Source organism: Nannospalax galili, unplaced genomic scaffold (genome assembly GCF_000622305.1).
Source record: "Nannospalax galili isolate Female #2095 unplaced genomic scaffold, S.galili_v1.0 scaffold540, whole genome shotgun sequence".
NCBI lineage: Eukaryota > Metazoa > Chordata > Mammalia > Rodentia > Spalacidae > Nannospalax > Nannospalax galili.
Genome location: NW_008348613.1, coordinates 2,864,533 through 2,878,095, shown reverse-complemented (window position 1 = coordinate 2,878,095; position 13,563 = coordinate 2,864,533). Strand labels below are relative to the sequence as shown.

General features: G+C 40.3%; 1 protein-coding gene across 2 annotated transcripts in view; it reads left to right on the top strand.

Annotated features, from left to right (window-relative positions):
* Dpp4 (dipeptidyl peptidase 4) overlaps window positions 1–12,696 on the top strand; it is an 84,670-nt gene extending 71,974 nt beyond the window's left edge. For both annotated transcript variants that reach the window (XM_029569697.1, XM_008845754.3), the window contains 3 exons: window positions 9,437–9,509; window positions 9,765–9,838; window positions 11,569–12,696. In XM_029569697.1, coding sequence (XP_029425557.1) covers window positions 9,437–9,509; window positions 9,765–9,838; window positions 11,569–11,670 — 249 coding nt within the window. In that variant the 3' untranslated portion in view covers window positions 11,671–12,696. The remainder of the gene's footprint in view (window positions 1–9,436; window positions 9,510–9,764; window positions 9,839–11,568) is intronic.
* The last annotated feature ends 867 nt before the right edge of the window (window positions 12,697–13,563 follow it).

Below are 13,563 nucleotides of genomic sequence, written 5' to 3'. Positions count from 1 at the left end.
ATAAAGCCTTTAGATAACAAGATAAATCATCTCTGATATTTTCTCCATTCCCCAAAGATGTTCCAAATTCTAAGAGTATGAATTTTAAAATACTTATTTGTTATTTTTATTTTTATTTTATGTGTATGCATGTGTTGCCTGCATGTACATAAGTGCACCCGTGGAGGGCAGAAGAGGCTGTTGGATACCCTGGAACTGGAACTGGAACTGGGATTCGAACCCGGGTCTTCTGTAAGAACAGTGTTCTTAACCACTGAGCCATCTCTCCAGCCCTGAGTGTGAATTTTAAAAAGAAAGAAAATCAAGGGGCTGGAGAGATAGCTCAGTGGTTAAGATCACTGGCTCTTCTTGCAGAGGACTTAGCTTTGATTCCCAGCATCCATATGACAGTTAACAACTGTCTGTATCTCTAGTTCCTGAGGATCTGACATCCTCCTCTGGCCTCCACAGACATTGCATGCATGGATGCCCTTGCATACATGCAGGCAAAATATTCATACATATAAAAAATAAAAATAAATGAAAGGAAAAAACAGAAATAACGATAGCAAAAAATATACTCTTCTATGTTGTGACTCTTCATACATAGACCTCATGCTCATACACTGCTCTGAGCAGTATTTGTACATTTTTGTAAGATGCCATCATTATTTTGGAGTCTGAAACCATCTGATCAAAACACAATGAATTCAAAGTTGCTTTACCTCTTACTTTCAATTTAATTAGCATGCTTGTATGGGTGGTTGATGTGTTTGTATTAGTGCCTGTATGCTTTAATCTATGTTTCCCAGAAAAGATGATGAAAAGTAACAATCTGCAAAATGAGATGATACAGTCAGCATCTTTTCCCTCCAAAGCAGTCCCAGAATCAGGTTGCCCCTCTATCTGTCAAAGGTCCCATCTGGCACTGCGCTCTCCATTCCTGTCACTCTTTCTGCTCCGCATTCTGTACTCTGCTTTAGGCATTGCTTACCTTCTTCTAACTGCATCACTGAAGCGTATCACCCAGCTCCTGTTGTAACAGCAACAGCCCAGTCTGTAAACTACTGCTGTGTCTTTCCATACTCTGGCCCATTCCATACCCTTAAGCAGGCCAACTCCACCACTACCAAGACTTTAATGGCCCTTTCTTGTGTTCCTGGCTAAATCCAGTCTTCATTCTTCACCTGGTGTCAGACCCTTTCTCACAATGGCCTGGTTTGTATGTTAGGCTCTGCATTTCTGTGGACACCATTTTGTGACATCATCCTCTGTCATTTACGTCTGTGTTGTATTTTGCCCTCCATCCCCACCTGTCAGGAAATTTAGACTGCTTTCTCCCTTACCCCCATCATCTACTGAAGGGGCATCTACCTATCTTTGAATCCTGTGTAGACTCTTAACTCTCATCCTAGTATGAATTAGCTGTTACTCTGCACTGGACTTCCCCTATGTAGTATTATTACTCAAGGCTTTCCTCAACATTACATTCATTGATTCTTTATGAAGTATAAACCTACAACCTTTCTCGATTTAATATAAAACCCATTTTGAAGGAAAATAATGTCATACGTGTTGTACTTCCCCATCATTTCTTTCACTTCACAGCTTGAAGTTTTCGTGTTAATTATCCAAACTGAATGCTTAAATTTGATTGTCAGAGGCCTTTCTTGGTTATGTCAAAGCACCAGAGGTAGACTGCCCAGTATTCTAACCTAGGCTCTTGAGTGCAACAGACGAGAAGCTGAAGGGTTCATTTTAGAAAACACCAATTTGAAGAGGTATTGAGGACTGAGGTCCAGGGTCGATTTCAAACCCTGATGTCTAAGGATGTCATGACACCTGCTTCACTTCCTCAGATAACATATGCCTGCTGTATATTTCCTCTTCAGCAGCTCTCTCTATAATAATATAGGATGACAGTTTGAATCTGCCATTTCATCTGTATCTTTTTCTAGTCTTTTCTATAGGCTCCTCTTTCCCACACCAGTTTCCCTCTCCCCTAACTTTACCCCCCACAATGGTGTCCATTTTCATCTTTCCCCTTAGGTGTTCACTGCATGAGGTAGTCATGTAAATAGAAGTCACTTCCTCCTGCCAATGGCAACACACGCACACTGGGTGCACAAAGTCACTCTTTCACTTCGCTGCACAGATGGCACCCGAGGACTGTTTAATCCTTCCACGCCAGGAGTCGGGTTTTCTTGGCATGAAATTCATTGCTGGCAATGGACACATTAAAACTGCCAGTACCAGGGAGCTAAAGGTTCCCAATGTGTTACTCAGAGGAATTATCTGGGAGGGTGATAGCTAAGGTGGGCAGGAGAAATTGAGGCAAATGCTTTAACGGAATTGTCTCCACTGTGTTAAGTTGCTTCTTTGGAACATGGAGAACTGAATCTGTGTGGGGAACGGAATCTGTGTGGAGAACGGAATCTAAGTGCCTATTTTTGGTGCACAGCAGGCTTTAGAATAAAGCTGCCCTCCTTTGTTTTTTAAATGAGCCTGTGCTTTTGTCTCTGGCAAGAATATATTCAAAGAGTCTATTTTCCTCCAAGGCCCCAGCTGCCCCTCTGGACCCCTTCTTCATCTTTTACTCTTTTCTTTCTCAGTCTGTGTCTCTCTCTCTCCCTCCCTCCCTCCCTCCCTCTCTCCCTCCCTCCTGGCCTGGAATTCTCTATCCCCTGCCTCAGGCTTCTGAGTGCTAGGACTGGTACAACTGTCCCTCCCTCCCTCTCTCCCTCCCTCCCTCCCTTTCTTCATCCCTCCAAAAAGACAAAAGAGATAATACAACAATTCCTTGAAGGCTTTCATTGCTTTGTGCATTTCCATGAGTCAGAAGGAAATAGTTTGAAAAAGATTTAGTCTGGCATCTCACAGAACATCAAGGTCTAGAAATACCTAAAGTATGCAATAAGTAGTCCGTACTCTTACCTATGAAGTTCATACAGGCAGAACTATATGGACCTTAGTAAAGAATGTATTTTTAATATAGCTCAGGTGAGAAAAGGATTCGGTATTAGGGGATTTATGGCCTAGACCTTAGAGGAACTCTATCACTAAGAAGAAAACATCTTATGAATACAGGTATTGTTTATTAATGAGGAAGGGAAGCAGAAGAGCTACTTGTAACAATGAATGCACCAGGCAGTGATGCCAGGTGAGTTTGTCAGCCTGTGCCCTGATGAAAGCATGTATGCCCACCATTTGTGTGAAGGCATAAACCTGTAGAGCTGACTCCAACTGGAATGTTCTTTTTCAGTCTTTAAAGCTGTCTGGTAGATTAGGGGATCCTGGGACTGAGGCTTAGACCCAATACAGTGACACCTGCAATGGCTCCATAAAACAATTTGAAGAATATCACCCAACTATGGCCAACTGATAGGCCAAGAGCTCTTTTAAAGGACACAAGGATCTCCCAAAGATCTGGCCTTTGAGAGGTGACAAGTTGGAGCTAATGAGAAGCATTGCTCTGTGGATCATCTTCTCTACAGGTGGTCTCAGTGCACAATAGACAGAAATGGCAACAGATTTGAGCAAAGGAATCAGACTTCCATGAAGGCAACCCAGCCACCAGTGGTCACAAGCAAGTAGCAGTGTAGCCACACCTCAAGGAGAAGGATCCTGACTAGTATAGACAGTTTCTCAAAGCCAGCTTGTAGTCAGACCTACAAAAGACATTAACACATAGGATGCATTCATTCATTCATTCATTCATTCATTCAGTGTGTCTGGCATTTTATTTGTCCAAAATTTATTTTTTATAGGTAAGAAAAAAGTAAAAACAAGATAAATAAAGGGGGGATAGAAATAAAAAAGACAATAAAACATGGAACATGACACAGTATCCAATATATGTGAAAAAGACAAGTGGGTTCAAAATGTGACCATGGAGCACCAGGAAGAGGAAGGGGAGTGGCCATGAAGCCAAGACATTATCACCCCACCCCCTCATCCAGCTTTACTTCATTCCTTAGGTTCATTCATTATGTTTATATGGCTAGACACTATTTTAGAATCTTAACATACATTATCAGTTTCAGTTCTCCTGAAAACACTCTAGGATAATTATTCCAATATACTTCCACTTTATTGACCGAGAAACTGAGGCACTAAAATGTTAAGTAACATATAGATGTTGAGGGGCAGGGAAGGGAGAGGATACTACCGTCTCAAGCCAAGAGAGAAGGATGGAGGAAGACAGGGAGGAAGATCAGAGGCTCTAAGAGGTTTCACAAAGGGGAAAGGAGAACAGGGGAGGCAGAAAATGGCTTCTCGGGGACTCGTGAGGCAGGTCCACCCAGCAAGAGGGATAGCTTTGGGAAGAGCAGACCAAATGGTGACCAGTAAATAAGGCAGGACATAGACTGGAGAAAGAATGGTCTTGTGAATAAACAGAGAAATACAAGATCAAGGGCAAGAGGCGTGGGGCCGCAGTCCTCAGCCTTCTGCCAAGAGGAGAGGGCAGCCTGGAACACACAGAAGGGCTGATTTAACTTGTAGAGGAGATTTATTTTGCATTTTGCTCAAAATTTGATAGGCTTTTGGCAAGTGTATGAAACAGTCATAGATTTGGCAGTCTTCTGCTAGCAGATTTGAAATGTTCAATCCTTAAGAACTGCTGCATCGTTAGGTTATGCAAAACAGGGTGCAATTTTGTAAATATGCCATCTTGTACTGATTTGACATTTGTTCTATTATCCCAGAATATGCCAAAGGGAGAGAGACCTTCAGATTTAAGCCAAACCTTAACTTGTTTGTGGAGTGCTGATAAAATGTTGACTGCTGTGTGATCTTTAAAGCAGCCAGTGTTGCTTATGAGGCCTGAGGTAGAGCCCCCTGTCTGGGGTTGATGGAAGCTCTTTCCTTGGCATCTCATAGGTACAGTTGTTTGATAGATGTAAACAAGTAAAACATCTGACATAGTGGGTTGGATTAATTTTTTCTCATAAATGTTTTCTGTGGCCTCTGCTGTGGCATTAACGATATTTCCCCCAACGGCACCCTTTAAGATTATTTACGCAGGATTGAGTGCAAGGAGGAGAATCCATAGAGCAAGCCAATAAGGCCAAGGCAGTATACTACTGAGTTGCTGAGTTGTTGTCCTTTAGACCCTGTGACTGCTTGCCCCTTCTGTAAGGGCCTGTGGATGGTGATAACTGGCTGTGATGTCAAGTGACAAGAAAATATGATGCTCAGGGATATAGGCTTTGGAGTTTGAAAGATCTGTACTGAAAGTCTTCTTCCTTTACTCACCACAAGTATGAGCATGAGGTGGTCATATTACCTCTCTGAACCTCAGTTTCTTCACCCAAATAATGGGGATAATCAGATATGCCTCACAGAGTTGTAGAAATGATTACATGAAACAGCCGTGTCTGCCATGAAGAAAGCTTTCAAACCACAGCAGCTGCCACCATTTTTATCTTCAGGAAGCAAATTGTCCTTATGGTTTCTAGATGGCACAGGGGGTAGCTTAAAAATTGTTATACCTCCTGTTTCTCGCAGCAGTTCCCTATTCTCATCAGCTCTTTCTTTTATTTCAAAAATACAAAGATTTATTTGTTGGAAGGTATCTGAGGAACCAGCATGATCCAACAAGCAGCCACAGATGGTTCTTCTTGGGGATCGAAGGAAAAGCTCCTCACAGAGATGCTGTGGAATCGGCACTGCCACTGGACCAATCCTTTCCACTTCTCTCTGCCAGACTGTTGCTGGCAGAGGGGCTCTCCGGAAGTTTCTAGCCTCAGGAGAGTGCCAACTGCACCACCATTGCATCCTTGCCCATTTATCACTCCGAGCTTCCTTTTTAGTCGGTGGTGATAGACTATTCGGCTTCTAACTTAGTCATCCATTTCCTTTTTTATTTCTCTTTCCATGGATAGGCAATGGGCGATCATCATCCTATTCGGGTGGTTTAAAATAGCACAGTTAGTGTCTTCTTGATCATCAGTCACACCTTGAGGGGATGCATGCATTTCCTTCACTGGCTTTGCATGTTTCCTTCACAGCTTAAAGCATGCCACACAGTGGGCAGTAGAGTCTTAATGGAGAAGCCAAGAGGCACAGTCTAGGGGACAATGATCAGTCTACCTACCAGTGGTTCCAGAGGTAAAGGGGCATCATTTCATTTGGGGGAGGGGGTTTGTTCTCTGCAGCCTGAGAGCCTCAAAAGGAAGTATGTTCCTTGCATTTGCCTGTCTTGCTCATAGAAAGGTCCCCCTGGAGGCTTCTCCCAGTGAACAGGGGAAGTGTGCAGTGAAATGGCACATTTATCTTGTAATTGCAGGGGAAGCTTTTGTTTTATTTTTCTCTTGCTGCATTAAAGTATTTGTCTTTCTTTCTTTGTAGTGTAATATTGTTAATGTAAAACAATTTGCATCATGACACTTTTATCACAGTTTTCCTCTTTTTCTCAGTATGTTGCATTTCTCACCATGTCTAGTTCATCACAGCTACAGTGTGTACATCACAACATTTATCTTAGGCTCAGGGTTTTACTTGTTTATAAAAATTGTCTTCTTTCAGCCTGTATTCACTCCATTTAAGAAAAAAAAAGGCAGCCAGAAACTGTTTTGGTCCAAACTCCAGTAGTTCTCACATTCCTTGCTAACTGGCCTGTGTATTTATATGTCTCCTAACTATTACTCTATGTTTCAATGACATTTCTTCATTTCATGGCACGGGGAGGTTGTAGGAGCAGCTTTTGCTGTTCATGCTGCCAAGCAAGACAGGCCTGTGAGGCTGCTGAAGGTGAGGTGAGGTGACGCAATTATATATCTGGGTCAGGTCTGGGTGTTAAAATTGATTATCTTCTGTGAGCAAAGGGCTGAATTTAACTTAGGGAGAAACAAGGTGGCAGGAAGTCAGCACAGGCGCGAACATGACTAGTAGAGTAGACACTGAGAAGGGCCCTGAAGGGGCCCTGGTCCTGCAACTCACAATGTTATGCCTCACCACAAGTCTAGCCTCAGCCTTTCCTGTCTGCAGCTTTGATTGGTGGGTAACAGTGCCTTTTAGTAAGGTTTAATTTGATCCTCTCTTCTCTGAGGGGCAGAAAATTGCTCGAGGTTTTGTGCTACATTAAGTTACACATCACCGCATCAGGAAACACACCCCTCAGATAGCACAGGGCTGTTCAGGCCAGTCTCACTTCTAATTATTTTGTTGTGAGATGGCACGGTGGCTCAGAATCCAGAGTACCCATTATTATTATGTACTTCAAGTTCTAGGACAGCTAATTAACATTTCATTTCACACTGTTCCTTTGCTGGAAGACAAATCATAAGCAGCTTGGAATTTCAGAAGAAATGACAGAGAAACAAAGAAGGTAAAGGAGTTTTCCCACTAGATGTGGTCCAGCTCTGACACTTCCTGAGAATGGACTGCTGCAAGTGCTTGTTTTCTGAATCTCCACAGAACAGGGTTGGTATAGACCTATTTCGTACATGGATTCAGCAGTACTTTTATGACTCCTTCACGATGTTTAGCACAGTGGCAGACACAAGAGTGAATGTTCAAGGAATGGCAGCTATGATCCTAATGCCACTGCATAGCAGTTGAGAATGGACACATCTTGCTATGCTTTGGAATGAGGATATTTTATTCTGCCTACTTCCACCCTTTCCACTTAACTCTGAAAAACCAGAAGCAAACATAATCAACAACACCAGTGCTTAATAATTTAATTTAATTGGCAAATATTTAACAATGTATTAGATGCTAAGGATAATGCACAATATAAACAAGTTCTTTTTCTTAGGGATTTTATTGTTTAGTTGGATACAAATAAATGTTATTTGACTAGATGAAAAAAATGAATGGATGGAAATAAAAGTGGTAATGCTGTGATGGATAGATGCATGTTTGCATGCATGTTTGGATGAGTGAATTCATACATGGACAGATTTATAGATTTATCTGGGACACATCACCAAATAAAAGCTTCTCTAAAATAAAATTAAAGTATAACTTTAATGAACTTGCAATGTTCATCCCAAAACTTTATCAATAAATTCTCAATTTGGTTCAAAAATTTAACATGGTCAGTACAAGATGGAATCAGCCTGCATAGACAGAAGAGGGCATTTACTCTGAGCTAACTAGGACAGGGTGACATAGGAGTCTCAGTCAATGGAAATATTTTTGGTTAGTGCACTGAAATTTGTAGAAAACACATCTACATATTTTCTAGAAGCATTAAATCACAGAATTTTCATACCAGCATTAGCGATTAACTTTAAACATGCTTCTACCATTTCTCCTGACTCTTACGAGGAATTATTCCTATTCCCATTTTTACAGAAATCAAGACTCAAAGTGCAGCCAGCATGTGTCTCCAGTTGCCTAGCTGAGCCTAACTATAAACACTGTGGCTGTACTCCATACCTTTCCTGACAGACCAGCAGGACTCCCATAAAAAAATATTTAGAGTATATTAGCTCTGATGGTAGAGATGTCATTGAAAGACAGATCTGGACTCGTGAAGTTTCACCAAGGTGCTGCAGCACTGAGCTGGCCTCTTTTGAGTCCGTGGAGAAGCTGATGCTTCTTTCCCTATCCAACCCATTCTAGGACAAGCAGAACAGACTCTAGCTCATTGCTTCCCACTCTTTTCTCTTCATCTCATCATTGTAAATAGTCACAAATTTAAATAATCTGACTCATGCTTTCAGTGGCTTTTTCATCCAAGGACCCTATCCTCATTGTAGAAATCCCAGCTGATTCATACCACAAAGTGGACCGTCCCGCCCTTCATCCTGTTCCCCTGGACGACTTGGGAATGACACCTAACAGCAACGGTTTTTCCAAAATTCAAAATGAGAAAGGCAACAACCACCCACTGATTTTGAGGACATCCTTAATCTTTTTCACCCTTTCCCCTCCCATATGTTGCATTTGCTTAAGTTTTAAACATCTGTTCCCAGAGAGGTAATATTTTCTTTTCATTTAGAACCTAGCAATGTGGACCAAAGTTCACATGACATATTGCAGAGTATGTTTAGTTGCAAATGCTATGTACAGGCTCTTTGAAATGTAGCATGTATGGCACCATGTGACACATGGTTGCTATGGTAATACACTTTTTGGCTGAACTACAGCAGAAGCCCATGGAACATACATTGCTAATATGAGACTCTGCCCTGTGTTAATGTATAGGACACAGTCAATCTGAGATCTGGGACTTAAGGGATTTTGATTTCAGCCCAGGGGACAGGTACCCTAGTCTGCTTATGCAGGAAAGATGTGGCATCCTCTCCTCCAGCCCTGTCTTCCAGGCACAGGGCATGCCGTGCATGCTGCCATGCATGAAGACAGCATTTGCTTGAATATCGGTTTGCTATATTTTGTATCAAAGGGGGCCCCAGCTGAAAACATTTTATTTTGTAAACTGAAGTGAAAAATCAGTTATGGCAGATCCTTTTTTGAATAATGACATTCTTTTTCCCAATTTCAGAATTCAACAGTCATGAGCAGAGCTGAAAATTTTAAACAAGTTGAGTACCTCCTTATTCATGGAACAGCAGATGGTGAGTTTCAGTTAATTAGACTTTTTAGTATCACAGACAGGTTTGCAATTTCACTACTGACAAAACAAAAGCATGAGGGGCAAGACTGTTACATTTACTTCAATAAAACAGTGTTGCTTTCCACAACTCACTTGTCTTGGGCTAAATGGGATGCTGAGTCCTAGAACTTCAGTCACTTTCTTATGCCTTCCCCACCCTTTGGTATCTGAAAACTTGAGAAGATATTAGCTACTTGTTTCCTTTCTTTTCCTGCAGATAACGTCCACTTTCAGCAGTCAGCTCAGATCTCCAAAGCCTTGGTGGATGCTGGAGTAGATTTCCAAGCAATGGTATAATGAAATTTTGTGTGGGGGCGGGGCGGGGGGCAAAGTGCCTGGTGGATCTAGTTTCCTCTTTGGGGACTGCTTCTTCCCATAGAGTCCCAGGAGACAGGAACAAAATAGGAGGGCTTTCATTTTTCCCGTGTGAAGTTGGAGACGTGATATCCTTGAGTCATAGATCAAGTAAACATTAGAGAGTTTAGGGTTGAGAAGCACAATATGACATATCCTAGGAGTGTCAAAACACTACTCTCCTATTCTTGTGATTGTTCAGTCTCTCCCTGTTTTGATTTGAAAGTAATCATTTATTTCATAAATGTGTGGCAGAGTAATTCTAAAGTGAAACCAGCATGATAATAGCTCAGCTGAAATGTAAAATCCGTTTCTGTTATTATGTATTACTAGCCATCCTAACAACAGTGGGATATTAATAATCAGCATGCTTCAGTTGCTGCAATTGCTATGTTATCTTTTGTTGAACTGCAGGCAATAAGCAATTAAGCTTGTTTTATATTGTCAGAAATGGCTGGAGCTGCTTTTGCCTGTGCAGAGGATGTTTCAGGCGGGATATATAGTCTAATTCATTTTCTATATTATAAAATCTCAGATTAAGAAGGAAAAAATACACATAATATGATGCACTAATAGTGTTATTATGTAAATGCAGCTTTCTTATCTGTTTTAGCTGGAACAGCCTGCTCTCCCCATTCTTCTAACATGATCTTCCCGGTGCTCAGTTTCAGTGGTGCTCACTGTACAGGAGTGGAGCTGCTATTTTATACCAAGAAAACCTGGCATATCTTTTGGGCCAGATTCTTAGAAGAAGTTGAGGTTTACTTTTTCCCTATTCAAAGCAAAACCACATGATACTTGAAGCAATTTTTAAAAAAATTAACTTATGTCTCTATAATATCTTTTTGCCTGGCAATGACTTCCCAAGCATTTTAAAAGGTATAAGTTCACACATTGCCTCAGGTCATAGACTCTGTCTCATAAATGTCAGACACACAGATTTTTAAAATTCCAACATAAAATATAAGTGTTGGTAAATATACATTGACTTTTAACTTCACTTATGGTATATACACAGCTGTAATATTTAATTGACTTTTTTCTAACTCCTTAGAGGCATATATTAGAAAAATTGCTTTAAAAATTAATTTGCTTTAATACATTTTATCCGCCTAGAGTATAGGGAAATCTCCTGCTTGCTAGGGCTTATTCAAACAAGTATGCCTGGGGCTGGAAAGATGGCTCAGTAGTTAAAAGCACTGTACTGGCTGCACTTGCAGAGGACCAGGGTTAAGTTCCCAGCATCCACATGGTGGTGGAAAACCATCTGCAAATCCAGTTCCAGGGAATCCGACCCCCTCTTCTGGCTTCTGCAGGCATTGCAGGACATGGGTGCATGCAAAACACTCATACACATAAAATAAACAATAACAAATTTTTCTGAATAAGTGTCCTTTGGTCATGTGTGAAAGTTGATTTACGTATTTTATTTAGAATTCACGTTTTTGTAAAGTAGTATGCAGTAAAGCTGAATGCATGGTGCATTTTCTCAGCACCTGAAGAGGATCAGAGACTTCTGTAGGACAGTGCATCTTGAAAAGGTCTGGGGGTCGGGTGGGTGCTAGACACCCTTTTTTGATCATGCTTATAAGCTCTTCCTGTTTTATATCATGTGAGACCTCATCTGAATTTTAGCTGACTTCCTAACTCTGCACTTCTCTCTGCAGTGGTACACTGATGAAGACCACGGAATCGCCAGCAGCACAGCACACCAGCACATCTACACTCACATGAGCCATTTCCTCAAACAGTGCTTTTCTTTACATTAGCACCCCAAAAATGGCTTGCTATTTACAGTGTATTAAAAACTGTGTTTGTTCTCATTATCTCAAAATGGCACTATTAAGATCATCATCTTAATAACATTCAAATCAAGACATTTAAGGCCACCTTTGTTTCCAGTTTCATTCCTGCAATCCTAAGTAAGGACGTCTGTCTTCACAACAGATTATTACCTTACAGCAATTTGGATTTTTCAGTCTGGTTTTGTTTATCATTTAAAATAATTTCCATATCAGTTGCTGAAACAACAAATATAAATTATTTTTATGATAGCTTTGCATAGATTCCATGAGAGGTATTTCAGTTTTTTTTTTTTTTCAAACTAGACTAGTCCAAATCTTGTTCCCTTATTTAAAGAGATGACAAGATGTGGGCAATGATGTCACTAGGGTACCAATAAGAAAACAGGGAATAGGGAGAGGAAATTACAGAATACGGCTAGAAGCCCAAGTCCAAGCATACCAGCCCAACCAGGCTACTGTCAGCTCGCCTCGAGAAGAGCTGTTCTCTGCCAGACTGGCACAGTTTTCTGAGAAAGACTACTCAAACAGTCTCAGGAAATCATATATGCAAAGCGCTGACTTCTAAGTAAAACCACAGCAGTTGAATAGACTCCAAAGAAATGCAAGGGAAACTGCCAGCAATTTAAGGACCCCAGGTGCCAGTTATGGCTATAGGTGCTATAAAAACACAACAGGGGTGATGGGAAAGCATTGTAAATGTGCTTTAAAAAAATTACTGATGTTTCCTAGTGAAAAGAGGCAGCTTGGAACACATCAACTTGCCCTGTTAAAAGTTGAAAATATTTGTATCACAAATTCTAACATGAAGGAATACTTGCATTAATTTTTCTTACTTCATTTCTTTGAGCATGGTAATTAAAATATTTTAACTTCATGGGATTTTTTAAGTGGAAAATAAACTAGAATGTTGTGTATTATTGTTTCTACTCTACATACTGTGGAAGTTCTCCTGGTCATTTAATAAATGTGCCTTCATTTTTTCAGAGATAATGGGTTTAATGTCTTGAATCAAACCTAAACCACATTGACATATGGACACATTTTTTTCAAAAGGGATCTTGTTTAACTTGTTAGTAATCCAAGACTACCTTGTAAACATGGAAAGAGTTCAGCTTTAAAAAAATTAGATACATAAAAATGTGTAAGTTAAATAATTCATACGGTTTTATCTAATACACATAAAATTTCTGTTCTCATATCTAACACATAGCTTTTTAGAAATCAGTAACAGTTTAGTCATTTATATAATATATGACATAATTTACAATTTTATTCTAGAGAACATGATGAGGTTCATATTATAAGAAGAAGTACAATTTCATGCCAGTAGTGGTGGCACATGCCTTTAGTCCCAGCACTCAGGAGGCAGAAGCAGGCCGATCTCTATGAGAACCAAGACAATCTGGTCTATGTAGTGAGTTCTAGGCAGGCTAGAGCTAGGGAGACCCTGTCGAAAACAAAATTAAAAAAACAAGAAGCAAGCAAACAAAAAGAAGAGTATCATTGTGGTACTTTTGATAACTCTGTATAAGCAAAACACAAAAGGGCACGTCAACTATTTAAGTTTCCCACCAGTTATTTTGGTTGATGTAGTTAATTTAAAAAGCTGCCTTTTTGGGTTGATGTAATTAATAAAGAAAGCATAGACTCCAGACTGTGCATTTGATTTAGCAATGCCTAGATAGCTTAGAAAGTACGATGTTTTGTTTCAATTATCATAAAACAGCTGCTTTTTTTTTTTTTTTTTTTTTTTTTTTTTGAAAAAACTGAACCATATCACTGACCCAGTAATAATTATTTTGCACCTTATGGACTACATGATCTTGACAAGCTAATCAGCTTTGTTAGCACACAAGT